This window comes from Anolis sagrei, chromosome 1, assembly GCF_037176765.1.
Source record: "Anolis sagrei isolate rAnoSag1 chromosome 1, rAnoSag1.mat, whole genome shotgun sequence".
Lineage (NCBI taxonomy): Eukaryota > Metazoa > Chordata > Lepidosauria > Squamata > Dactyloidae > Anolis > Anolis sagrei.
The window spans coordinates 166,995,487-167,022,973 of NC_090021.1; the positions used below are offsets into that span (position 1 = coordinate 166,995,487).

Below are 27,487 nucleotides of genomic sequence, written 5' to 3' on the forward strand. Positions count from 1 at the left end.
GATATTTTGCCAGTTTTTTTGGCATCTAGAATCATTGGGAGAAAAATAAAGATCAGATCCTTTGTTACTTCTATCTAGTGTTTAGATGAAACAGAAGGGAGAAGCTGAGAGTTTAGCTTTGTAAGAGATGGAGAGGTTTCGTTCTGGACTTAGTGGACATCAATGGTAAAAAGAAAAGTGGTAACTAGCTGTAAAGGTTGAATATACCTTAGCTAGAAATCCAAAATGCTCCAAAATCCGAATAGTCCACATGCGTGGCTGAGATATTAATATATTGTATCTTTCTCATGGTTCACTATGCACAAACTTTTTATTTCAAGCACAAAATTGCTAAAATACTGTGTATAAAATTACCTTCATGTTATGAGTGTAAGGTATATATGAAACATGAATGCACTTCTTGTATGGATTTGGATTCCATATTCAAGATATCTGATTGTGTATAGGCAAACATTCCAAATGCCATAAATAAATAAACCCAAAATCTAAAATGTTTCTGGTTCCAAGTTTTTCAGATGATACTTAAACCTGAATATGATATGACAGAATAGTTCCTAACAAGAATACGTTTGATTCCTTACAAGCAAAGCAGATTGAATTCTATAGCTTTCTGTAGAATTAAATCTGTGGGCAATCCCTTTCCATCTTCAGATACAGAACTTTGACCAAGTTATAAAGAAGGAAACAAAGTAGCTGTCAGGAGCAAAAATGTGTTTTTCTGGAATTGAGTGTTTTCAGCTATGTTGGAATTTTTGTTCTGTCAAAGGTATTTAGAAATATGAAGGAAGACTACAATCTTGAGCACTTTAGTGGGGAAGCAAATGTAAACACTAGAGGAAAGTGGTGGGTGGTGAGAAGAGATGTCTGGTACTAACAGCACTGATGGGATGTTTGCTTTGAATGATGTTGCAAGATAGATGTCATAGTCACTAGATGTTTTGTTTACTTTGCTGGGAAATGTGTGAAATGCAATTTTCCCCCCCGGAAATGTGTCATGTAGAGGTGTTGAGTAGTGCACTGTTGAGAGTTATGCAATTGTTCATTAAAATATTTTAAATGGAAGTGGAATAATACATTAAGAGATAGCTTCTATCACAATACACTTTCTTCACTACCGGAAAAAAGAAACAATGAGGATGTTGTTCAAGCGGCTAACTTGCTGTACCTTTTCAATTTAAATCATCCCTCTAGTTAGTTCAAGATTTTTCAAGACAGATGTTCATCTCTAAAACTAATAGAGCAGAAATAGTTGGAAATTCTTCCGTGATACTGGGTTTGTTTTGAAAAAGGGAGGGAATGGAAGAACAGCCTGTTCCATCTTTTAACTCTATTCTGAATGGTCTAAAAACACACGGCAATTCCAACTCAGATCTAATTCTTCCAGCAAGATAGTCTAGTGATGCTTTGTGCATGACGTAAGTAGCAAATCAGTACTAGCTGCTTAATGCAGTTTGACACAATGACTTCCAGATAATTAAAGTTCAGCTTAATCTTTATTGAAAGTAGGCTTTATTCTGCAATTTAAAAAAGTTTGTCAGTATATCATGTTGACATAGGATGGGTAATTAGAGCTGCCACCAGTTTCTCTGTTGGTAAAGCAAGCTGAAATACAATTTTTCTGCTACACTACTTGGTCCCTATTGAAGTTTTTCAATAGAATACGTAACATAAAACAGGCACAGAAAGAGATGGGAAATATTTTTGTAGGATGAATCCTGTTCATTTCAGGTGGAAGGTGTAAAATAATGGTTTAACCACAAAATTGCTCCTTGGCATCAGTACTTGATTTCCTTTTCTAACTCACCCAACCAATTGAATAGTTGTCTTACAAATTATACCCTAAAAGGGAAGGGTGGTAATTGCTTTGTTAACCTGTCAGTAATCACCATATGTACCTGTAAAATAAAGAGAAAGGCTGAAGTTAGGGACCGAAATGTTTTGTCAGAATTAAAAGCTAGCCTAACTGGTAAGAATAGAGACAAATGTCAAAATAGGTTGGAATCAGGAACTCATGTGTTTACAAATTCAAATGTTGATTTGAGAGCCAATTTAAATGAATTTTGCCTTATACTGACCATGTCATATGCATGTTGTATTTCAAACAATGCATTTTGTAGTAATCTAGGTAATGTTCCAGATTATTCCATATTTGGATTTTTTTTTTTGCAAATAACAAGGAAATCTCTTTAAGCTAATTAGTCTGCATTCTTGGCCCTTCTCCAGGAACACATTATTTTGGAAAAGTTGAAGAGGGGGGAAATCAAACAAACCTAGTGTTTAATTTCCCCCCTCTTCAACTTTTAAATTTTAAAATTCTAACTTAGGGGTTATGCCACTGTTATATTTTGAAGTTTCATAGTTTACAGTTCTTCTCTGTTAGGGGTGCTTTGAATGCTATTTTCCTGCTTCTTGGCAGGGGGTTGGACCGGATGGCCCATGAGGTCTCTTCCAACTCTATGATTCTATGATTCTGTAGTGGTAAAGTTAAGTAGTGATTGAACGTTTTACAAGATAAAAAAGACAGGTCCTTCTTGGTCTGCCAACTATCATTTTTGATTTGGGGTATAAGTATTTTCTTTCTTTTTGTAAAAATTGACTTTCTGGAGACACGTGAACTTACCATGTAACTATATTAGGTCTGGAAGCCAAGACTTAAGGTGAGTGGCTTAGGGAGCTTGAAAGATTTCACTTGGTGAAGTATAAGAGGGGACACAAGAGCCAAGTTTAAATATTTGAAAGGAAATATTTGAGCAGGAAGCTCTTCATTCAAACATCAGGAAAAGAGATTTTACCTAAACATGAGGAAAACCTTCCCGATGGTGAGAGATGTTCAATAGTAGAATATGCTGCTGCTTTGCAGTGTGGTGGAGTCATCTTCTTTGAATGCTTCTAAACAGAGGCTGGGCAACCATCTATCAAGAGTGCTTTGGTTATACTTTCCAATATGGGCTTGGACTGGATGACATTACTTGCATCTTCCAACTCAATAATCTTATGATTCTATTGTTATATGAAAAGTGTGGTGATTGATTAAATTTTCTGATGCAATATTTTTATGCTTTCTTGTTTTTGTTTTTAGGGACACCGCTTTTGGTGAGAAGGAGCAGTGATCCAACCCTGGGTCCACCTGACTTTCCTGTAGGAGCTTCACATGACAGTGACCATGTTTTGAAGACTTCTGTGTCAGTAAGTATCTTGTTTTTCTACTACTTCATATCAGTATTAGGCTCCTTTGATATAAGAGTTGCACTCAGGTCTTTCATGAGAAAATGACTGATTGTATAACTCAATTCTTCCTTTCCTTGCCCCTATACTTCCCTGTCTTCTCCATGATTGTGTCCATGTATTTATTTATTTATTTATTTATTTGGTGCATTTGTTAACCGCCATTCTCAGCCCTAGGGCGACTCATGGCGGTGTACAACATATAAAAGGCAATTTACAAAAGGCAATTACAAAACAACATATTAGCAATACAACAATTATATAGTTACACTAAATAATCCGCTTCGTCTCATAGTAGAATCGTAACCAATCTCATATTCCTTATTCCGTTCCAGTCAACTTTACCACATTATTATAGCACTTAATTAAATGCCTTCTCGAACAGCCATGTCTTTAGGCTTTTACGGAAGGACATAAGGGAGGGCGCCTGTCTGATGTCTACAGGGAGAGTGTTCCACAGCCGGGGGGCCACCACCGAGAAGGCCCTCTCTCTCGTCCCCGCCAGACGTGCCTGTGAGGCAGGCGGGATCGAGAGAAGGGCCTCCCCAGACGATCTCAAGGTCCTCATGGGCTCATAGGCCAAGATGCGGTCCGAAAGGTATTTTGGGCCGGAACCGTTTAGGGCTTTGTAGGCCAAAACCAGCACCTTAAATTGGGCCCGGTAGCAGATCGACAGTCAGTGGAGCTGGGACAACAAGGGCGTTGTGTGCTCCCTGCATCCCGCTCCAGTTAGTAGCATGGCTGCCGCGCGCTGAACCAGCTGAAGCTTCCGGGCCGTCTTCAAGGGCAGCCCCACGTAGAGAGCGTTGCAGTAGTCAAGGCGGGATGTGACCAGAGCATGTACCACCGTGGCCAAGTCAGACTTCCCGAGGTACGGGCGCAGCTGGCGCACGAGCCTGAGCTGTGCAAATGCTCCCCTGGTCACCGCTGAAACCTGGGGATCCAGGCTCAACGATGAATCCAGGATCACACCCAAGCTGCGAACCTGCGCCTTCAAGGGGAGTGCGACCCCATCCAGCACAGGCTGTAACCCTATACCCCGTTCGGCCTTGCGACTGACCAGGAGTACCTCTGTCTTGTCTGGATTTAATTTCAGTTTGTTCGCCCTCATCCAGACCGTTACAGCGGCCAGGCACCGGTTCAGGACCTCGACAGCCTCCTTAGTATGGTGTATGGTGAGGCTCCTCTAAACAATAACAGCTGGGATATGCGAGGCTTTGGTAGGATGCTGTAGTTTCTTGGAAATAGGATAGACTATCTAATAGCCATTTCATTACAGTTCTTATCTAACACTATTTCACTGTTCACAAGAGGACTCCTTAGCTATTTGTAGGAAGATTTTTGGCGTAAAGAAGAGATAGGAGGAAAGGAACAGATAGATTACTCAAGATGCCTTGAATAATCCATAGGACATAACCTTGGAGTTTGTGGAATTTTGTGTGAGTTTTAATGGGGAATAATAAAATTATAAAATTGAATGCATACTTTCAGTTATGATAGGATTTTAAAAAATAATTTTGTTTAGTATTTTTGTAAATGTCTAAATACAGCCATCAGTCTTTAGTGATAAATTTGATTAGCAATAGAAACATGGCAAAAAGTAAAGTTTCTGTCTAGCTCATTGTTTCCCAGCTGGCAGGGATTTTGCTTAGGGATATGAAGAAGACTTGCCAGTTTTGAGCTTCCAGACAAGAGTGGCTGTCTTGACAGGGTGAAACAATATCTCAAGGATTCTTCAGCAACTTCAAGAAATTTCATTTCTGTCATGAGAAACATCTGTCAAGAATCCAGATGTTTTTCCACCATCATGTTTTTTGCAGTTCATAGAAGATTCAGCAAAAAGAACTTGGTGGAAAAGACTTCTTTCTGTAAAAAAAAAAAATAATTCTCTTTCCTTTTGCAAAGACACAGAAAATCAATCTAGTGTTGCTACTTGTGTGTATCAAATCACAAGTTATTACATTTTTCCAATTTGTGTTTTTTTAAAAAAATGCAAGATTACTCTATGTCTCAGAACAAAAAAAAAACCACACCAAAATCAGATAGTTCACTGTCGGGTCATTAATAGTCACACTATGCACTATGTTAGGTTGGAAGTGCAAGTAATCAGTCTTACAGTTTTAGCTATATCACCTAGACATCACCTCTAAACTGACACAAAGAGAGCTCAGGTTTAGTTTGAAGTGGAAAAGCAAAGTTAAAGTGAGTACTTCCCTGATACTGAAATCAGAGAAATGCATGCTGGGATCTGAGTGTCTGACCTTTTGTTGATTTTTTTAGAATTTTTTTTCTGAAAGGTCTCGGGGTGGCATACTGCATAAATAAATACAAAAAAATATGCAAAATAAATGACAAATAAGTATAAAACAGAAAACAGAGTAAGTCCCATCTTGGAGAGCCAGCCCAGAAGAATACCAGGGTTGACGGTATTGAAAGCCACTGAGAGATCCAGGAGTATTTTAGTACAGCTTTAAGTGAAACAAAGGTAAACTAAATGTATGGTTTACATGGCTTGTTGACCGCTTAATCGGGGAGGAGTTACAACTTTACAACATTTTATTTGTTAAATCATTTTAGGAGGAATTTCATGGTGTCCAGTTATACATGAGTGGATATAGTAAGTGAAACATATAGGAACTAACATCTTTTGCTATCTGTAGCTCTAGCAATGGTAAAATTGCTGTTATCTCTTCTAATTACAAATAAATTAATTGGAAAACTAAATTGCACATTTTAATTCAGACTGTGTAGAATCTATGAAGTTGACTAAATGGAAGTGAACATATCAAAGTACAATAGTTAATAACAAAAAGGATGTTACAAGATGTGCTCAAGCAAGAAGTATTTTCAGTTCTAGTCTTCTAAATTTAGTAAGATTATTTACGTGAAATTAATATACTTCTAATCTAATAGTGCTTTGAAATGTAAATTAACTTTTATTTCAATGATCTTCCACATGCCCATAGATTAAGTGTCATACATTTTCAAAAGTTGTCCTGGCAAAGAATATTGAAAACTTGTGAAATAGTATTAACATATAGTACCAATGCCAGTGATTACATTAAATTTAGCAGTAACTTTAAAGCTCAACTCAAGGTTAGCAAATGGTTATAAATATTCATATATGTAATATTTAAACTAAAATGTGTAATCAAACGAATGCAAGCATAGTTAAGGTAAATGGAGCTCATGTCAAATGAGCAGAATTATGTACGTATTTTAATGTAGTTAGCTTCTTCGCTTACAAAACACCTTCCAGTGTTGAGAGATCAGAATAATTTATTTTAAAGATATTATTCTCAACTTTCTGCCTCCTATTGGTTAAATACTTTACTATGTGAGTATTAATTTATATATTTACAAGGGTCACAAGTAGGCATAGATAGAGCTACGCCAGATTACTCGTTACTTGTAATAATTTCATTAAAGTTACCTTTTTGAAGCGATTTTGAAGCATTTTAAAAACCCAGAAGACCCTTAGCCCTTCCGAAGCTTTCTCCTCTATTTTTGTTACAACTCAGGAAGTGAGTTGGAAATGATTCAGTGTATTTTCAGCCTTCTAGCCTGCTGGGAGGCTCCTTGCCTCCCCTCCCAGCCAATCAGGGGAGGAGTTTTGGGAAGGGTAGGGGTTTCGGCACTGGCCACCATTGCTGTATATAAAGGGGAGCACATGGCTCAGAGGCTCATTCGGAGCCAGGAAGGAAAGGGAGAAGGGGAAAGACAAAGACAAAGGGAAGGGAGGTTGGAAGAAGAGCTTGACAGGCAAGCAAGCAAGCAGAAATGAAGAAGGGCTGGGAGAAGGGCTGTTACCAGCCATGCTTGGCTGCCTGCCTGTTTCTTTTTTTCTTTGTTAGTTTGCTATGAGTTTGCCTAAGAAGACACTAGAAATCCCATAGTTTCTTTCCTGCCTATACTTTCCTAACTAGTGAAATCTGCTCAAAACGCCCATAAAGCTCTCAGGACTGTTTCTTTTTTTTCTTTGTTTGCTCTGCGTTGCCTAAAAAGACAGTACGGTGCAATTGTGTCCAACATTAATGAAGCAATTCGAAAATTTTGGAAAGTTCCATTTTTTTTTGGGAAAAAATTCGGAATTCAATTCTGAATCGAACCACCAGCACCCCCTACATCACAGCACCCCCTACATCATTTTTTTGGATCAACCAAGCCTAGCCACAAGGCCCCTTTTTTCCTTGGTGAGCCTCAGTGTATCCCCATCTTATTCTCAGAAGTGGTTTCCAAAACAATAAAATTATCTGATAAAGACAAGAAATTATCTATTTTAAAATATGTTTATATGTTAGTTTACTGCTTTGTTAGACATCATCCATGGGCCCCCTGGTGGCGCAGCATGTTACACCACTGAGCTGCTGAACTTGCTGACCAAAAGGTTGGTAGTTCAAATCTGGGGAGCAGCGTGAACTCCTGCTGTTAGGCCCTCGCTTCTGCCAACCTAGCAGTTTGAAAATATGCTAGTGTAAGTAGAACCGATTCTGTGGGAAGGTTTCAGCACTCATGCAGTCTTGTGGTCACATGATCTTGGAGGTTCCTACAAACGATGCTAGTTCTTTGGCTTAGAAATGGAGATGAACACCACCCCCAGAGTCGTACACAACTAGACTTAATGTCAAAGACAAACCTTTTCCTTTAAGACATCACATGGAAACTGAATAGGCATAGTAAACTTATTGTGAAGGAGCTACATCATATGGAGTCTATTCCTTCCTTTACTACCCTTCTAAAGTGAACCTTAAGACATTGGGAAATGTTTGTTTAGCTTGCAGATGTATTGGAATATAATCCAATGTCCTAAGGAAGATAAAAGTGGGTGGAAAAGATGGGATTTCAGAGTGAGGATGGCAAAGGTTTGGAAATAAACCCAGTGAGGAACAGTTTAGGGAACAGAGTATGTTCAGCTGACTGAGGGGTGACATGGGGGATGTCATGTAGAATATGGAGTCTAGGACACAAACCAGTGGATTCAAATTGTGGGAAAGGAAACCCTTTCCCCCCAGAGGTTGTGTGGCTATCTCTCAGGAGTGCTATAGCTATAGCTACATGTTCCTGAATGACAGGTAGTTGAACTAGATGGCCTTTGTGGGTACCTTCCAACTCTATGATTCTATGATGTATAGTCTGAAATATCATTTTGGGAAAGACTGTTTTAATTTCTCACCTAGACTTGTGTTCTTTGCTTTGGTTTTATTTTTACTTTTTTTCTTCGCTGTATATGAAATAGCCCACCTGTGTGCTTGCATAAAGTGATTTAGTTTCACATTTTCATTTTTCTTCTACAACATGCAAAATAGCTCTTATGGTAATGATGCTTCTGGATCCAATGCAATACAGTCATACAGAGCAGTCCAATATAGTATATGTTGTCTAGGGAGCTTTACCATTATGTTTGATTGATCAGTTCGGAAAACCATGCGACACTCTCTGGGCCTCAGTGTATCCCCAGTCTTCCTCATTCCCAGAATTTTATTTTTACTTTAAAGTCTCCTTTCATGGCGTAGGGCCACTGAGAGTGTAATTTTTCCATGTTCTGAGAGCCCTCTAGGGCTGATTGAAGGATATAAGACTTTTTAAAACCAGAAATGGCTCTCATGTTTTGAAAATGGCCTTTCCAGGCCCATACTGCATTTGTGTGTGCTGAAATTCTGGCAATATGGCCTCTCAACTATCTCTAAATTATTTTTCTTTTAAAAAAATCTAATTTGGAAAAGAGTATTTCAATTAAAATGTGAGAAGAGCACCACTTCCAGGACTGACAGGAAGATATGTGTACCATTTGGACATTGGGAATTTGTGTCTGCAGTAATATTGGGTACTTCAGGCTCAGATTGTGTAGTGCGATTAGAATTTTTAACAGTAAATATGAGCTTCTAAATAGCTCCACCTACTTGGGATTTATACATAAATCCATGTCAAAATTGCTTTCTGTCTGTGCATAGCAGACATATGATTTGTAATTTTAAAAAGATTGGTTAATCAGAAGTGTTTTTTTATTTCAAGTTCTTCTTCCTTTTCTTAAAAAAAGGTCAAGCCTCTGGTTCTTATGCTGCTAATTGTAATTTTAAAGTATTAGCTATTGTGATTAAGTGTTTTTATATTAGCATAATACGTATCATGTATCCAATTGATAACATGGTGCATAATTTCATATGGATTGGTATGTTTAGAGATGAAACAGTTCTGCAGTTCAAAAGATTATATTAGAGATAAAGCTGTATCATTCATCTTGGTAAAAAATAACAGCTCACAATGGGCATTTTCTTTGAAATAGCTCCATTTAAATTTTAAGCTATTAAATCACACATATGGAGAGAATATTGTTGACCCAGTGAATTAATAATCATAGAATTTATACCCCCAGCTGTTCAAGTAGGCCTTAACTAGAGATAGAAATGTTATATGTGCCTTTGTTTTCAAAACGATGATATCTCTATCAGTAGTATTTTTCTTGGCACTGTTTTAACTCTGGTCAGATTGGAAAGTGTAGTGTACTTGCCCACATATTTCTGATAAATTTTAAATATATATATATATATGGAACATTAGGTTCTAGTAGAAGTGTTGTGTTATATTATGACATGGTACCTGAATGCAATTGATTAATTTGTAGTTGGTGAGATAAAATCAAGTCTGCACATTTGAGAAGCACTTTGGCTTTCCTATTAGAATTTAAACAATACATTAAAGGATCTTGGGGGAAAATACTCCATATGTCGCTCTTAAGGCAGAAATTGTGAACAGTTGTGTGACGCTTTGCAGACAAAATCATTTGGATATGTTCCCACTTGGATGTGATCATCAAGACAAATCTGTGGATAGAATTTTGGCCAGTTTGTCAAGTAACTGGTGCTTTTCATTCTTTGCAACTCTAAGACATATAAGATGTATGAGCCTGGATCTTTGTGTCTCAGACTCATTAAAAAGCCATTTGGGATTGGCTGACTGTAGGACAGTGGTTCTCAACCTGTGGGTCCCCAGGTGTTTTGTACTACAACTCCCAGAATTCCCAGCAAGTTTACCAGCTGTTAGGATTTCTGGAAGTTGAAGGCTAAAACATCTGGGGACCCACAGGTTGAGAACCACTGCTATGGGATGGTTAACACCTTTCTAAAGCACGCCATAGTTTCAATGTGCTTAAAGACAAAGGCACAAGACTTTTCCTGAAACTCTTTGCTTGAATTCCAGTACATTGGATAATTACAAACCAGTCTTCAGCATTCAGTTTTTGTGCAAAGTCTTTCTGCAGTGGTGACACACATTCCAATGAAGCAAGAGGCTATGTCAGTGGTAGGCGTTTGCTGTGGAATCAGACTAAATGTGCCAAACAGTTACTGGGCAGCAGCAACAATGGCAGTTTACAGTGACGAAAGAAAGATATTTCCAAAATAATTATAGTGGGACCATAGCTAACCCCAAGGGATCTTAATACTGCATGACAAGTGGCACTGGGAAACCACTCCTGAAAACCTTGAAAACCCAATTATGATAGAATCCAAAATGAAACAAGAGATATCACTGGGAAAGAGCAGAGAAGAAGTATGAGTAGCACCCTATCTAGTGATGCATATCTACCAAGAAAACAAAACAAATTAATCAAATCCACAGGCATGATTAATGATGCAGATTTGCTGAGAAAACAAAACAAATTCCCATAGACCAAAATCCTTAATGTGTATTCCAGTTCCACCAAATAGATATACCAAGGATGGTGGTAACTAGCATACTATTGTACTGATATCCCATGCAAACAAAATTATGCTCCAGATTATACAAAAAAGCCTTGTAAGAAACTGGCAGATGTCTAGGTTGGGTTCAGAAAAGTTTTACTAATATTATATGCTGGATAATGGAATGCACCAAACAATTCCATAAGAAATTCAACCTATAGATTATAGAAAAGCTTTTGACTGTGTTGATCATGAGAAAATGTTTCCCATTAGCATTTATCACCCTGTCTACAGAAAGCAGCATTAGACCAAGATGGACCTGTTCTTGTCTTGTTACCAGCAAGCCAAAACATTGTTCTTCCATCAGGCTTTTACACCTTTAAATTATGTGCTGTTTTAAAAGTTTTTATATATAGTCTTTTAATGTCTAATGTTTCAACTTTATACATTCTTTATTACATCTTATATTGGTACTTTTATTAATACTCCTGCATTGTTTTTAGTTTTTAGTATTTTAAATAGGTTATTATTTGCCTTGAATCCCATTAAAGGGAGAAAGGTGGGATGATACAAAGAGTAAGCAGGTATGAAAATTGGGGAAAGCAACATCAATAATTTAAAATATGCAGATGACATCAAGTTATTTCTTGAATAAAATAATAAACACTTGATGTGACTACTAATGAAAGTTGAGGAAGCAAGTCCAAAAGCAGGGTTACAATTGAACATTAAGGAGACAAAAACCAAAGCCAAAGACAAATTACTTGACTTTAAAGTAAATAATAAAGACATAGAAACAAAGATTACCAATAGCTTTCTCCTGTCATTAATCAATGTGGAGACTCCTGTCAAGAAATCAAAAGAAAATTTCAAAATTTAGAAAATCAGCCATTATTATTATAATTATATATTTATATAGTGTCTTCATTATACGTGACACTTTAAAATTCAAGAACAACAACACAATTCCCCATTCTCAGGTTTGCAATCTAATCAAGACATGACATAAAAGGAAAAGGAGATGATAGTGTGGGAGGAGGCTAAGTCCAGCAGATATTTCCTCTTTGTATTTCCTCTTTGATCAAGGCAGGGACACTTGGGATGGATGGAGGGCCTCTCATCTACTTCTGGGCTCAGGCATGGTGGACCTGCTCTTCTGCAGACATGAAGAAACTTTAAAAAGATCCTGATCTATAAAGATTTAGTCTTAAAGTTTGACTTATCTAAGTGATAGTATTTCTAGTTCTATGTATAGTTGTGAAAGTTGGACAGGAAAAAAGCTGAAAGGGAGGGATCTACTCAATAGTTGAAATAGTTCTGCGGTCATCATGGACTGCTAAAATCAAACTAATTCTAACAAAAATTGAACATGATTAAGGCAAGGCTGTTATGCTTAGTTTGTATATGTCATGAGATGATGTTCATCATTGCAATTTATTATGATGCTTGATAAAGAAAAGAGGGAGACTGCATAAAAGGTGGACAGACTGAAACAAAGGCATGGCACTGAATATATGAAACCTGGCTGTGTCAAAAACCAAAGACAAAGTAATATTACTTGACTTTAAAGTAAATAATAAAGACATAGAAATAAAGATTGCCAGTAGCTTTCTCCTGTCATTAATCAATATGGAGAGTCCAGTCAAGAAATCAAAAGAAAATTTCAAAATCTGGAAAATCAGCCGTTATTATTATCATTATATATTTATATAGTGTCATCATAATACACTGCACTTTACAGGTAAAAGAACAACAAAACAATTCCCTATTCTCAGACTTGCAATTTAATCAAGACATGACAAAAAAGGAAAAAGAGATGACTGGTACCTCTGATACCAGTGAAGGTCCCTCATTCATTGGGTCATCATAAGTAGAAATGGCAAATAGATACTGGTACCCCTGATAAGGGCTTCCTGGAAAAGGCAGATTATTTAAATTGATTTCAAGTTTGCTTGCTTATATGAAGAAAATGGCTTCTGCAAACAGAGAAAGAACTTTCCTAAATTCAGTTGCTGTTCCCAACAAGAGCAGTCACACTGAGTAAAAGGGATGTGTAGAAGAGTTGTCATACTAGACAGTGAATGATTTGTTGGGCCCGAGTGCAGTAAATGCCATTAGACCTTTGTTTTGAACAGATCTTTCAGTCCTGAATTTGCAAATCTCAATAAATAGGCTGTTAGTGAGAGAATCCCATTCTGTGGTTCCTCTCCTTTGTTGCCAGTTCCTCTCCTTAGTAACTGAGGCCAATGTGGGGAGATGTTTTCTATGTGCCCAATTCTTCTCTTTTTTTTGCGCCCATGTAAGAAAAATCTTGTTGCCATGGTTTTAGGTTGATAATATTATGAAACGTGGGGCACAGTATTTTAATTTATAACTTTCTTCTTACTATCTGTTAAATTCTGATTGCAACCTTTCTAAAGTAAAGAGCACATCTATTTTGCTCATTTTAATGAAATATGAAGCTAAATGTCAGAATAAGCTGTAAAAACAGATCTGTTTATCTATCAAATGCTGAGTGTTATTATCCTGTAATATCCTCATTCTCTTCCTATCTCTGATTGTCCTTTCTATGAAATTGATTCTTTATCCTACTCTCAGTTTTGTGTGTATTTCTTCAGACTTTGTTCTCAGTCTTTCTTTTGTTTGCTTTGCTGAGAATAGCTGAACAGTTTACTTTAGAAAAGAACAGGCTGCAATCTGGATATAATAGGAAGCCAGAAGAAAGTAAGTATATGCTATAATTTAAAATACACAAGCCAGCTCCTTGTGCATCTTATTTATCTAATCAAGTATTGATTAGCACAGCAGTTCTCAACCAGGTTTCCCGAAACCCTACAGTTCTTTGAGAGGTTGCTAGGATTTCCATGAGAGAATGTGATTGAAAACTTAGACTTGTTTTTCTAAGCTGTTGATTCTTATTCAGATATTCTAGAAAACCTGAAAATCAAGGTTTTCCCTAGGGTAAAAAGATTTAAAAGGGCTAGTAGCATCTCTGTATTAGGAATGATTTTAGATTCAGATTAATCCTCAATTGTGTTGACCCAAATTGGACTGTTTCAGATGAGGGAGTTCACATCAAAGTGGGACTGTTTACCTACTGAGCCCAATTCAAGGTGCAGGTGCTTACCTACAAAGCCCTAAACGGTTTGGGACCTGCCTACCTGTGTGACCGCATCTCCGTTTACGAACCCACACGCTCACTTCGTTCATCCAGAGAGGCCCTGCTCGCGATCCCACCTGCGTCGCAGGCGCGTTTGGTGGGGACGAGGGACAGGGCCTTCTCTGTGGTTGCCCCCCGACTTTGGAACACCCTCCCCAAAGACATTAGACTAGCACCCATGTTGGCAGTCTTTAGGAAGAACTTGAAGACTTGGTTATTCCGATGTGCCTTTCCAGAATAGGATAACCTCCAGCACTATGTCCCAGAAGCACTTTATTAGGGTTTAACATTCTCTGCACATTGCACTTGCCCAGAATTCCAACATACCACCTCACACACCCAGCACTTTTAACCTGTACCCATCATTGACCCGGCCCTGATTTTATTGCGTAATAGTGTAATGTTTTGTTGTGTTATTGCTTATGTTTTTAATTTGCTTGCATCGTATTGTTATTGTTTGTTGTTGTTATGTTGAGGCCTTGGCCTTTGTAAGCCGCATCAAGGCCTTCGGGAGATACTAGCGGGGTACAAATAAAGTTTAATAATAAAAAATAATAAAAATAATAAAAATAATAAAAGAGAATATGAACCATCCTGGATTAGTCTTCTGACAGGCATCTTCTAACTTCTTTTAGACACAATGCTTTTAGTAGAGCTCTCCCAATTCCAGTGCTCTTGAGTCAGGGGTGTTGAAGTGATATAATTCAGGATTGATTCACTATTGTGCTTTGCTGCCATTTCACCCAAGACCAGGAATAATTTAAAATGTTTTGGTAAAGTCTGTGGGACCTGGAATTTTGTGTCACATGGTGCATCTGCACCTGAAACTGTTTCCACTTCTGTTACCCTTCTCCCATTGAATTGAACTAGATAAGGCAGGATCTTGAAACTGCTTCCAGAATACTGTATGATGCCAGAGACAGAGCATGTCCCTGAATTGTGAAAAGTACATGATCTTGTTTCCAACATCATTTTTTGGTAACTAGATCTATTAAGCACAGCTAACACTTATGGACTACTTCTCTAAGAGTTTGTCTACACTCCAGAATTGATGCAGTTTGATACCACTTTAATTGCCACAGCTCAGTGCTTTGGAATTATGGGATTTGTCATTTGGTGAAACACCAGCACTCTTGGGCAGAGAAGGTGAAAGCTCTTGTATAACTACAACTTCATGATTCCATAGCATTAAACCATAGGAGTTAAAGTGTCAAACTGCATTCATTTTAAAGTGTAGATGCAACCCTGATTTAAAATTTCATAACATTCCAGCAATTTGGGTCCCCCCCCCCTTTAGTTTCTTCTTTCATTTCATCTCTGTGGAATTATTATAATTAATTGCCTGATGTCTTATTCTGATCTCATCTCAGGCTTCTTCTTTCCCACGTCATTCTTTTGCCTGAGTTAATTTTTTCCAGTCTGTAAATTTGATCGTGCCATTTTCTCTTTCTTGGTGACCTTATCCACTCTATATTCAATTCAAGATTTTGATACCAACATTTAAGTGCATCCATTTCATGGCTCTTGCTTTATGTGTTATATCTTTATGCACTTTTGCAATTTCTGTGATCCCTGGGTTCTCGCTTTCTTTCTGAGCCATGTATTTTTATTTCTTATGTAGTATACTTATATGTTTTTTCCCTTGGTTGCAGCCTTTGCCTGGAATAAACTCCCTGTTGATATATGTTCCTTTCAGCCTTTTCTAGCCTTTGCAGAACATTTTAAAGTCAGGGGACCACCCAGGTATAAATATTTTTAGTATGTGTTCAATCAAGGAGATGGATTAAAGATTGTGCTGGTTCTAGTAACTACCCTGCTTCCCACCTGTGGTCGTTTTCAAGCATGCTGAGATGGTTACAGATGTGTTGGAAAACAGTTATTTTTGGTGGTTTCAGCATTTACCTTGGGACCACCTTTGGAGGACTTAATAGCTACCATTAAGCTGGCTTGGTAAGTCATTAGCCTGGCATGCACTGTACTTTCTCAGAAATAGTGTTTTCAACTAAGTTGGAGGCTTGGTAGGGTTTTTACCATTATCTAATTGGGATGACCAGTTACCTTTCTGATGCAGACTAGAATAACATCTGTTATTAATCTCAAAAGATATATAGGCTTATTATTCCATATCTGAAATGCTTATGGAAGTGTTATGAATGTGGAATTTTATTTTTATTGGATTTTGGAATTCTGGTATTTGCATATGCATACATAGTAACATACTTTTGGGGATGGAACCCAAGTCCAAACATGAATTCCCTTAAGATTTGTATTGCCTTCTACACATAGCCTGAAAGTAATTATATACAACTAGCTGTGCCCTGCCACGCGTTGCTGTGGCCTATAGTAAAACTTATCAAAGTTGAGGTGGATATCTGGACTATTATGAAAGAGAGGTACCTACCTATTCCTTCCCCCTTTTCCTCCCCCTTTCTCTCCTTTCTTCCTTCTCTACCTCTTTCTTTCTTTCACTACTTGGTTTCATCCTTCTCTCTTTCCTTCATTCCCTCCCCCTTTCTTCCTTTGCCTTTCTTCCCTCCCTGTTTGCTTCCTTCTTTCACTTTTTATTTCCTTTTATTTCACTGCCATCATAACAATAACAATAATGCAATGCATTGCCTCTGGGACCTGACACCTCCCCCATTCCCCCTAAAAGGGTCTCAGAGGAATAATAGCATCATAATAATCATAGAAATAACAACCTTTACCCGCCACGTGTTGCTGTGGCCAACCTTCCCTCTTTCTCTCCTTCTTTCCCTCCTTCCTTCCTTCCTTCCTTCCTTCCTTCCTTCCCATCTTTCCTTCTCCTCTTCTTTCTCTATCTTTTTCCTTCCTTCCCCCTTTTTCTTTCTTTTCTGCTGTCTCTCTTTTCTTTCCTTCCATCTTTCCTTTTCTTTCCTTTTCTTCTTCCTTCTTTCTCTAACTTTCCTTCCTTCCCCCTTTTTCTTTACCTCCCTTTCTCTTTCTTCCTTCTTTCCTTCCTTCCTGTCTTTCCTAGATTTTGACAGGGCGGGAAGGGGCGGGGTGGGGTTTGGAGGGGGCGTGAAGTAAAAGGAGGTAAGATTGGGGTGGGGGAGTGATGGAGCGTGGGGTTGCGTGTGTGTGTGCAGCGGCGGGGGGAGTGATGGAGCGTGGGGTTGCGTGTATGTGTGCGGCGGCGGGGGGGGAGTGATGGAGCGTGGGGTTGTGTGTGTGTGTGCGGCGGGGGGAGTGGGGTTGCGTGTGTGCGTGCGGCGGCGGGGGAGTGATGGAGCGTGGGGTTGCGTGTGTGTGTGCGGCGGCGGGGGGAGTGGGGTTGCGTGTGTGCGTGCGGCAGCGGGGGAAGTGATGGAGTGTGGGGTTGCGTGTGTGTGCGCGGTGGCAGGGGGAGTGGGGTTCCGTGTGTGTGTGTGGCGGCGGGGGAGTGATGGAGTGTGGGGTTGTGTGTGTGTGTGCGGCAGGGGTGTGTGTGTGTGTGCGGGAAGCGGCGCGGCGGGGCTTGGAGTGGGCATGGTTTCCGCAGAGGGAACGTTGGCCGGAAGGGCATGTGCGCGCGCCAGGGAACTTGCGGCTGGGCGCCAATGCGCATGCTCAGTTGTTTTGCCGTTATGTGAGTGTGTTGTTGTGTTGTTTTTTATTTTGAGTAGATACGTTTGTACCTTGTGGGTTGTGTTATGGGCATGGGAATTTTGGTTAAGTTTCGTTGGGGGATTTTTGAGTTTTGTTGTTTTGCCGTTTTGTGAGTGTGTTGTTGTGTTGTTTTTCATTTTGAGTAGATACGTTTGTACCTTGTGGGTTGTGTTATGGGCATGGGAAATTTGGTTAAGTTTCGTTGGGGGATTTTTGAGTTTTGTTGTTTTGCCGTTTTGTGAGTGTGTTGTTGTGTTGTTTTTCATTTTGAGTAGATATGTTTGTACCTTGTGAGTTGTGTTATGGGCATGGGAATTTTGGTTAAGTTTCGTTGGGGGATTTTTGAGTTTTGTTGTTTTGCCGTTTTGTGAGTGTGTTGTTGTGTTGTTTTTCATTTTGAGTAGATATGTTTGTACCTTGTGAGTTGTGTTATGGGCATGGGAATTTTGGTTAAGTTTCGTTGGGGGATTTTTGAGTTTTGTTTTTTTGCCGTTTTGTGAGTGTGTTGTTGTGTTGTTTTTCATTTTGAGTAGATATGTTTGTACCTTGTGGGTTGTGTTATGAGCATGGGAATTTTGGTTAAGTTTCGTTGGGGTTTTTTTGAGTTTTATTCTTTTGCCGTTTTGTGAGTGTGTTGTTGTGTTGTTTTTCATTTTGAGTAGATATGTTTGTACCTTGTGGGTTGTGTTATGGGCATGGGAATTTTGGTTAAGTTTCGTTGGGGGATTTTTGAGTTTTGTTGTTTTGCCGTTTTGTGAGTGTGTTGTTGTGTTGTTTTTCATTTTGAGTAGATATGTTTGTACCTTGTGGTTTGTGTTATGGGCATGGGAATTTTGGTTAAGTTTCGTTGGGGGGTTTTTGAGTTTTGTTTCCTCGTTGGATGCCCCTAACAAATTTATATATATAGATGTTCTAATTTTTTTTTACATGAAACAAAACTTGCATACATTGAACTATCAGAAAGCAAAAGTTTATTTTGGATTTTGGAATTCCAGATAAGAAATTCTCACCCTGTGAAATACCCCAAAAATATATGTTGTCCAAGATGGTTTTGAATGATAAAGGTGGTTACTTGGTGTCCCACTAAATGCTGCTGAATTCTAATTCACATAATTTACCACAGTTGGTTCTAATGGTTAGGGCCAGTGGGAGTTGCAATCAGACAACATCTGCATGACTACAAATTGTCAAACTGTGTTCTAGGATATTCTAGGCTGAGGGGTGTTAGGCACTGCTGGCCAAACACATGTGACTCCTAAAATGTCAGCCCTGAGAAAAGTGTACCTCTTAATAGTAATAATAATAATGACATGGATTGACTACAAAAAAAGCCTTTGACTCACTCCCACATAGTTGGATTATCAAGTGCCTAGACACCATCGGGATTTGTAAAAACATTGGCATTTTTATTGAAAATATAGTGAAGCACTGGAAAACCGAACTGTTTGTTGAAAATGAAAACTATAGACTTGTCATGATCAGGAGAAGAATTTTCCAGGGAGACTCATTATCTTCACTGCTTTTCATCATTGCAATGATCCCTCTGTCAACAATCTTACAAAAAAGAAACCTATCAAACATCTAAGAAATCTCGCAAAATTTCACACCTGCAGTACATGAAGCTGTATGGGAAAACCGAAATTGAAATCCAATCTCTGACTAACACTGTCTGAATCTTTAGCTCTGGTATCAGTATGGAGTTTGGTTTGGACAAAGGTTTGACAGTGGCACTGAAGAAGGGAAAAATAATTGAAAGTGAGGGAGTAAATATGCCTAATGGCCAAGCGATCAAGTGTCCCCAGCTAGAGACCTGTAAATATCTGGGTCTACTACAACTGGACCACATCAAACATGAACATGTGAAAACTGTGGTCAGCAAAGAATACATTCAAAGGGTCAGAAAAATTCTCAAAAGCAAGCTCAATGGAGGCAATACCATCAAGGCCATACACCTGGGCAAACACCTGCAATTGTACTGGTTTTCATGTCAGTGTCTCTCACTTTAAGTATTTTATTTAATGAGGTCAACAAAGGGAAAACTGACAAACAAACAAATGGATGTGCTTAGTGCTCTGCAAGAAAATGCTAATAATTTCATGGTACCAGGTGTTTCACGGTCACTTAAAATCACTATAGAAAATTGATATGTTATAATTCTTTTTATGAGTTTTTGTACTTTAAACCCCATTTCTGGTTGATCGTTTTGTTTGGTACCCCTTCACATCTTTGTTTCAGATAGAAAGAAACTTAGCAGTGCTGGTTGAGCTCTCTTTAGAGCAGGCCCGGGGAATAGATGCTGATCCAAACAGAAGTGGATCAATTAAGTCTCCATTTGAGAAGAAGCAAGAAAAAGGCAAGGCTGCTCACGTATTAAAAACAGTGCTGTGTGCAGTGCCTAGTGCCTGGTTGCCACTCAAAAGGTAGGATTGATTTTTTGCACAAAATCTCCAGATAGAGGATAGTGTCCCTTTCCCATAACAGAGAGGGTGGAAACAGGAATTATTTGGACTTGCAGATTTCCCTCCTGAAGCTGTGACCTGAAGCTTTGTGCAGAAGGGATTATGTCTACAGCATACAGAAAGTTGATTGGGATAAGAGGGCAAAACTGAGGTCATTCTTTATGGTACAGTGACTTGAAGGATTTAGAGTTGAAGCTGTTTGTCCTCTGTTTGACTTACACATCAAAGCCAGAGAGGTATTTTATTAAAATGGTGCAAAGAACTCTAATGTTACACAGGTTCAAATTGTTCCTGTGATTGGAGGTCTTGGGATTGTAGACCACTGCTGGTGCAACATAGCCGTGCTTCGCCACTTGTCCCTTTGTGATATAAGTCTCCAGCTTTTTCACACTGCTGTCCTGTATAGATTTATAGAGGGAATGCTCCAGTGATTTCAGATGAAACTTGCTTCTAAGTAAACATGCATAGAGGATGGGTAGTGCATTTAATACTTTTGGGTCAACTATGGTCACCAAGTCAGAACTATATTGTATCAATGTGTAATAATTGTGGCTTATCTATCTATCTATCTATCTATCTATCCATCCATCCATCCATCCATCCATCCATCCATCCATCTATCTATCTATCTATCTAAATGCTCTGTGCATAATGAGTACCTTAAAAACAAAAGAACCAATTAATGAAATCCCACTAAATTTGGCAACAAAAGGTCTCACAACACAAGGAGTGACCATTATTCAAAAATTATGATTTTGTCATTTGGGAGTTGTAGTTGCTGGGATTTATAGTTCACCTATAATCAAAGAGCATTCTGAACTCCACCAACGATGGAATTGAACCAAACTTGGTACACAGAACTCCCACGACCAACAGAAAATACTGAAAGGGTTTGGTAGGTATTGACCTTGAGTTTTGGAATTGTAGTTCACCTCCATCCAGAGAACACTGTGGACTCAAACAATGATGAATCTGGACCAAACTTGGCACGGATGTTCCATAAGCCCAAATATGGACACAGATGGAGTTTGGGAGACATTGACATTTGGGAGTTGTAGTTACTAGGATGTATAGTTCACCTACAATAAAAGAGCATTCTGAACCCCACCAACGATAGAATTGGGCCAAACATTCCACCCAGAACCCCCATGATCAACATAAAATACTGTGTTTTCTGGTGGTCTTGGGTGACCCTTCTGACACCCCCCTGGTGACCCCCGCCCCAGGTCTTGACTTTCCAGGTTCAGAAATGCTGCCTTAAGGCCATCCAGTTCAACTCCCTTCACCAGGGCAAGAAAAAAATAATCAAAGCCCTCCTGACAAAGGGCCATCCATCCATTCACACACATACACATATATGTATATGACAGATGCAGTATCAAAGATTTGAAAGGGACCCCTAAAGAAGAACAATGATATGTTGCATGTTCCAGCATAGGCAAACCAGACAATCTCCACATCAACACTGGCAAAGAAACAGCAAGAAATACTGTTTACCCACAAGTATAAAGACATTATATATATTAGAAAGCAACACTTTCTCATTACTTTATTTTCCAGATCACCAGACTGGGCCACAGCAATGCATGGCAGGGGACCGCTAGTCTATAATATATTCTAAGAAGACATTCTAATAGTTTTCAATTTAATAGAATTGACAAAATAGTTAAGGTATTAAGTGCTTGCCTTTTCTCTCTTTCCTCCTTTCCCCCCTCATGATCATCATAACCCTGGTATAGAGTAAGCCTACATTGAGGAACTATTATTCGCTCTAACATCAAAAATTGAAACATGGTTTGAAGCTAGTCATGACTAGTGTTACATTAATGCAGAGCTAAACAATAACATTGGAAAGAAAAGATTGTGTAAATGGAATTAAAATGAGCATGAAAGCTGTTGCATAGTTACTGGAACAAATATACCCATCCTAAAATGTTGTCTAGTAAGCATACAACCAATGTCAGCTTCCCAGTCTTTGGGTTTAAACTATTTTTGATTTCCACTCTCATAAGCCCTTACCATTTCTGGAATTTGAAATTGAAAACACCTGGAGAGCCAAAGGGTGAGAATTGCTGATTTTAAATAGACATGCTATTTTTAAAATCTGCGAATCCTGAGATATAATCATGTATGAACTAGACAGCTCCCCCCTTGCCATAATTTAAACACAGAAAGTTAAATTGTACAAAAGAACAGGGTATTTTGGGATGTATCAAATAATTTTCTGTAATTTCAGAGACAGAAAATTTATTTCTTTAACTTCTCATGTCTGTTTAAATAGACTCCTGATTTAGATGAGTCAGTTTTTTTTTAAAAAAAAAAACCCACCACAAAACTCCCAAGTTGCTACTGTATGTATTTATGCTGTGGGAACATATATATAGAATTCATATAATCAGCGCGAGAGCTTGTCAAGGTACTTGCTTTTGATGTCTGATTAGATGATCACAGGGACATCTGGAGTGAGTTAGTTTTGGAGCTGTTGCTATGATGCAGAGCAGAAGCCAAACCTGTATTGCAGAGACAAGCCATGGGATTCAGTGCCGAGGGAAGGATGCACTTCTCTTCTCATAGAGAAGAAGCAGTTCTTTGTCCCCTCCTGCACCCATCCCACATAAATAGAGGCCTACGGAGTCTTGTTCTTCTCACTTTTTTATACATTCAGCAATTGCATATGTTTCCTGCTATTTGTAAGATGTCAAATATGTAGAAATATTAACACACGAAATCACACTGTCAGTTTAAGTGAAATGGTGAGTTTTCAGTGGAATGGGATTTATGACTTCAGCATGCTGAATTCATTGGCTGGGGGATCTAGGGCACAGTCAAAGAAGAGAGAGATCAAAGTATACTGTAATAGTTTATGTCCTCTCCATGACCTGCTTTTAATTCTGTAATCTGTGTAGCACTTGTTTCATTCTATGTTTCCCCCCTGTTTTATTTGTGCTTTTGGCTGTCAGTTTAGACAAAAACAAAGAACAAAAGCATGGACTGTTGCTTCTGGGAGGCACGTTGTGAATAGCTAATCTTCAGGGCTTTCTTTTGGCTGCTGTATATTGCAACTTACAAAACGGTGGAGAATAAAAGAGAAAGGCTGTGCCCTTTCATACATGGAGAGCCTTGTAATCAGCTCTTAATTTTAAAGTTGTCATATGATTACAGTTCCCTAGCTCAGTTCCTAAGGAATGTCTGTTGTCCTGTTGAATGTGAGCGCTCCCAAACAGGGGGTCCTACATTTTCCAGTTTTTTTTTTTGTCGTGTCAGGAATGACTTGAGAGACTGCAAGTTAAAGCAGCATTATGTAGCTTTTCTACTATTTCACCCCAGAAGAAGCTTTCTTCAGTAGGATAAAAATAGAGGGGAAATGGGAAAACTTGAGAGGCTTGCAAATTCAGGATTATGATCTCTGGATCTCCAGTACAAATATTAACATATGAAGCAACATGGTTCCAAACTAAAAGTTCTATCTACACTATTAATTCCCAAACTATAGTTTTCCATGTGTTCAGCGCCCAGAAGTCACAGCTGCTTTGGCCAATGATCAGTTCTTATGCAGTGGTTAAAAAATAGTTGGAGCACTATAGAGTTTCTTTATGTCCTTAGTCTAGAAGTACCAGGGAATCATTAGGAGTTTTGCAGACATTTTGACTGATACAGAATTCAGTCTCTTCCTTCTTCAATTTGAATAGTTAATCCTCCATGTTTAAAGGTTTCACTTTTGTAAATTAGATTATTTGTTGATTTGATTAATATGTTCTCTCTAGTCCCCCTCGATGGACTGTCACCTTGTCGTGGTGAGGGGGCTTGCGTGTTCCGATGAACCTGTAGGCACAACAACTGGAGTCGTGCACTCCCAGGAGTGGCTGCGGGGGAGGTTCCAGACCAAGCACAGTCTGAAGACCCAAAGACCTCAACGGCGGAGCAGGCGGAGGATAACATGGTACATGTTACAACGGCTGCGAAGGCGGAAGAAAGCTGCAACAGACTGAGAAGCCACGGTCATTGTGTTAAACTACATCACCAGTGGAACCTCACTCTGTGAAGTCTGTGTGTTGATCAGTTGTGCACTGACCTCCACACATTAAAAAAATCCACGCACAGGCGTCTTCCAAAGAAAATAAAAACCAACCAACCAAAGTCCCATGGCAATCAGCGAGTGGCGACGGGGGCAGGACTGTGAAATCTGGAAGCCCCTAGTCACAGACTGGCACATGGGCGGTGGGTACGGACTCAGTCGTTCTACCTCAAGGTCCGAGGCAGTTGAGTAGTTCGGCAGCTGTATCCGCGACTGAGCAGCCCTATTGAGGACCCACTCTGCTCACCCCACATGGGGAGGGGGCTAGAAAAGGTGCCCCAAACATAGTCTGCCTCACTCATCCCTGACTGGACTGCCGCGTCCAGTGGGGTCACCACCCTGCGGCCAAAAAAGAAAAATGAACTTCGGTACGTGGAACGTACGGACTCTGATGGACAACAGTGGCAGTGAACGCCCCGAACGCAGAACTGCCATCATTGCAAGGGAGCTGGGACGCTTCAACATCGACATAGCAGCCCTTCAGGAGACCCGGAGAGCAGGAGAGGGACAGCTGAAGGAAGAAAAAGGAGGCTACACCTTCTTCTGGAAGGGACTGCCCGAAAAAGACCAAAGAATGCACGGAGTTGGCTTCGCCATCAGAAATGATCTGATGAAACATCTGTCCGAAGCACCCACTGGCATCAACGAACGACTCTCAACCCTCCGAATCGATCTTGCCAAAAACTAACGGGCAACCATCATAAGTGCCTATGCACCAACACTAGATGCTGACGAAGACATCAAGGAGAAATTCTACTGTCAGCTGGACACCGTCCTATCGGGGATACCTAAGGAGGACAAAATCATCCTCCTGGGGGACTTCAATGCAAGAGTCGGGCGAGACTTCGACCTGTGGCCAGGGACCATCGGAAAAGACAGGGTTGGAAACAGCAACTCAAATGGCATCCTGCTTCTCACCAAATGTGCGGAGCACAACCTTGTCATCACCAACACGCTCTTCCGCCAGAAAAACAAGTTCAAGACATCATGGAAGCACCCCCGGTCAAAGCATTGGCACCTCTTAGACTATGTAATCACACGCGCCAGAGACTGCCGTGACGTGCTCCTCACAAGAGCCATGATAGGTGCTGACGACTGCTGGACTGACCACAGGCTAATTCGATCCTCAATGGCTATCAAGATCGCTCCCAAGTGCAGACTCCAAGGAAGGAAGACAAGGCGCAAAATGAACACCCAAGCCCTACAGGAGCCCTCCAGACGAGCCCATCTCCAAACAGCACTCAAGGACCATCTACCCACAGAACACCCCAAAAATGTTGAGGAACATTGGAACAAACTGAAGACCTCCATCATCCAAGCCTGCGAAGAAACTATTGGATACCAAGCCAAGAAACATCAAGACTGGTTTGATGAAAATGACATCGAGATCCAACAGCTAATTGACAAGAAAAGGAAAGCCTTCCAAGCATGGCAGAGAGACATCAACTGTGCTGCTAAGAAAAAGATCTATGCTAGTGCAAAAGCTGAGGTCCAAAGAAGGACAAGAGAACTCAAGAACATCTGGTGGACAAAGAAGGCCGAAGAAATCCAACACCTTGCAGATACCCATAATGCTCAGGGATTCTTCAAAGCCACAAAGGTAATCTATGGACCAAGAAACCATGGCATACAGCCTCTACGCTCATCAGATGGAACCAAACTCCTGAAGGACCAAAACTCAATTGCACTACGTTGGAAAGAACACTACCAAAGCCTCCTGAACCGCAGCTCCAATGTGGCCGAAGAGGTCCTCTCACAAATCCCACAACAACAAACCAGGGATGAGCTTGCAGCACTGCCTAGTTTGGAAGAAGTCAGCAATGCCATCAGCCAACAGAAGAATAACAAAGCCAGTGGACCAGATGGGATCCCTGCTGAAATCTTTAAAGAGGGAGGACCTGAGCTAACACACCAACTCCACCAGCTCATAGAAAAAGTGTGGGTGACCGAGAAAATCCCAGCAGATTTCAAGGACGCCACCATCATCACCCTCTTCAAAAAAGGGGAAAGAACAGACTGCGGAAACTATCGAGGTATCTCCCTTCTAACCTCCGCTGGGAAAATCCTCGCAAGAATCCTTGCAAACCGCCTCCTGCCCCTCTCAGAAGACACCCTCCCAGAATCCCAGAACGGCTTCCGCCCCTCCAGAGGAACCGTGGACATGATCTTCACTGCACGACAACTCCAAGAAAAATGCAGGGAACAAAACCAACCCCTGTACATGGCATTCATCGACCTTGCAAAGGCATTTGACACAGTGAATCGCAGCGCTCTCTGGACCATCCTCCACAAAATCGGGTGCCCTAACAAATTTGTGAACATCCTGCGGCTCCTCCATGATGACATGATGGCAACAGTTTTGGACAGCAGTGGCTCCCAAAGTGACCCATTTAAGGTGGAATCCGGTGTCAAACAGGGATGTGTTATCGCCCCAACTCTATTCTCCATCTTCATCGCTATGATACTTCACCTTGTTGATGGGAAGCTTCCCACCGGAGTGGAAATAATCTATCGGACAGATGGCAAGCTATTCAACCTCAGCAGACTGAAAGCCAAAACCAAGGTTACAACAACATCTGTTATAGAACTCCAGTATGCTGATGACAATGTCGTCTGTGCGCATTCAGAAGAAGATCTACAAGCCACTCTAAACACCTTCGCAGAAGCATACGAGAAGCTCGGCCTGTCACTGAACATTGAGAAAACCAAGGTGCTGTTCCAGCAATCACAAGCCAATCCCTCTCCAATGCCAGTAATACAGCTTAATGGCGTAACATTAGAAAATGTGGACCATTTCCGCTACTTTGGCAGCCACCTCTCCACCAAAGTCAACATCGACGCCGAAATCCTACAAATCTCCTGGGAAGAGAAGCGAACAAACGTCAGTGTGCTGGAAGAAGCAAAGACCACCAGCATTGAAGCGATGGTCCTCCAACATCAACTCCGCTGGGCCGGCCACGTTGTCCGGATGCCTGACCACCGTCTCCCAAAGCAGTTGCTCTACTCCGAACTTAAGAACGGAAAACGGAACGTTGGTGGACAGGAAAAGAGATTTAAAGATGGGCTGAAAGCCAACCTTAAAAACTCTGGCATAGACACTGAGAACTGGGAAGCCCTGGCCCTTGAGCGCTCCAGCTGGAGGACAGCTGTGACCAGCAGTGCTGCAGAATTTGAGGAGGCACGAGTGGAGGGTGAAAGAGAGAAACGTGCCAGGAGGAAGGCGCATCAAGCCAACCCCGACCGGGAACGCCTTCCACCTGGAAACCAATGCCCTCACTGCGGA

The 27,487-nt window shown here is 40.2% G+C and overlaps 1 protein-coding gene across 1 annotated transcript in view; it reads left to right on the forward strand.

Moving 5' to 3' along the window:
- PARD3B (par-3 family cell polarity regulator beta) overlaps positions 1 to 27,487 on the forward strand; it is a 656,620-nt gene that overhangs the window by 144,386 nt on the left and 484,747 nt on the right. Inside the window, exon 4 of the mRNA XM_060782892.2 lies at positions 3,080 to 3,186. Within this exon, the coding sequence (XP_060638875.2) occupies positions 3,080 to 3,186 (107 nt within the window). The remainder of the gene's footprint in view (positions 1 to 3,079; positions 3,187 to 27,487) is intronic.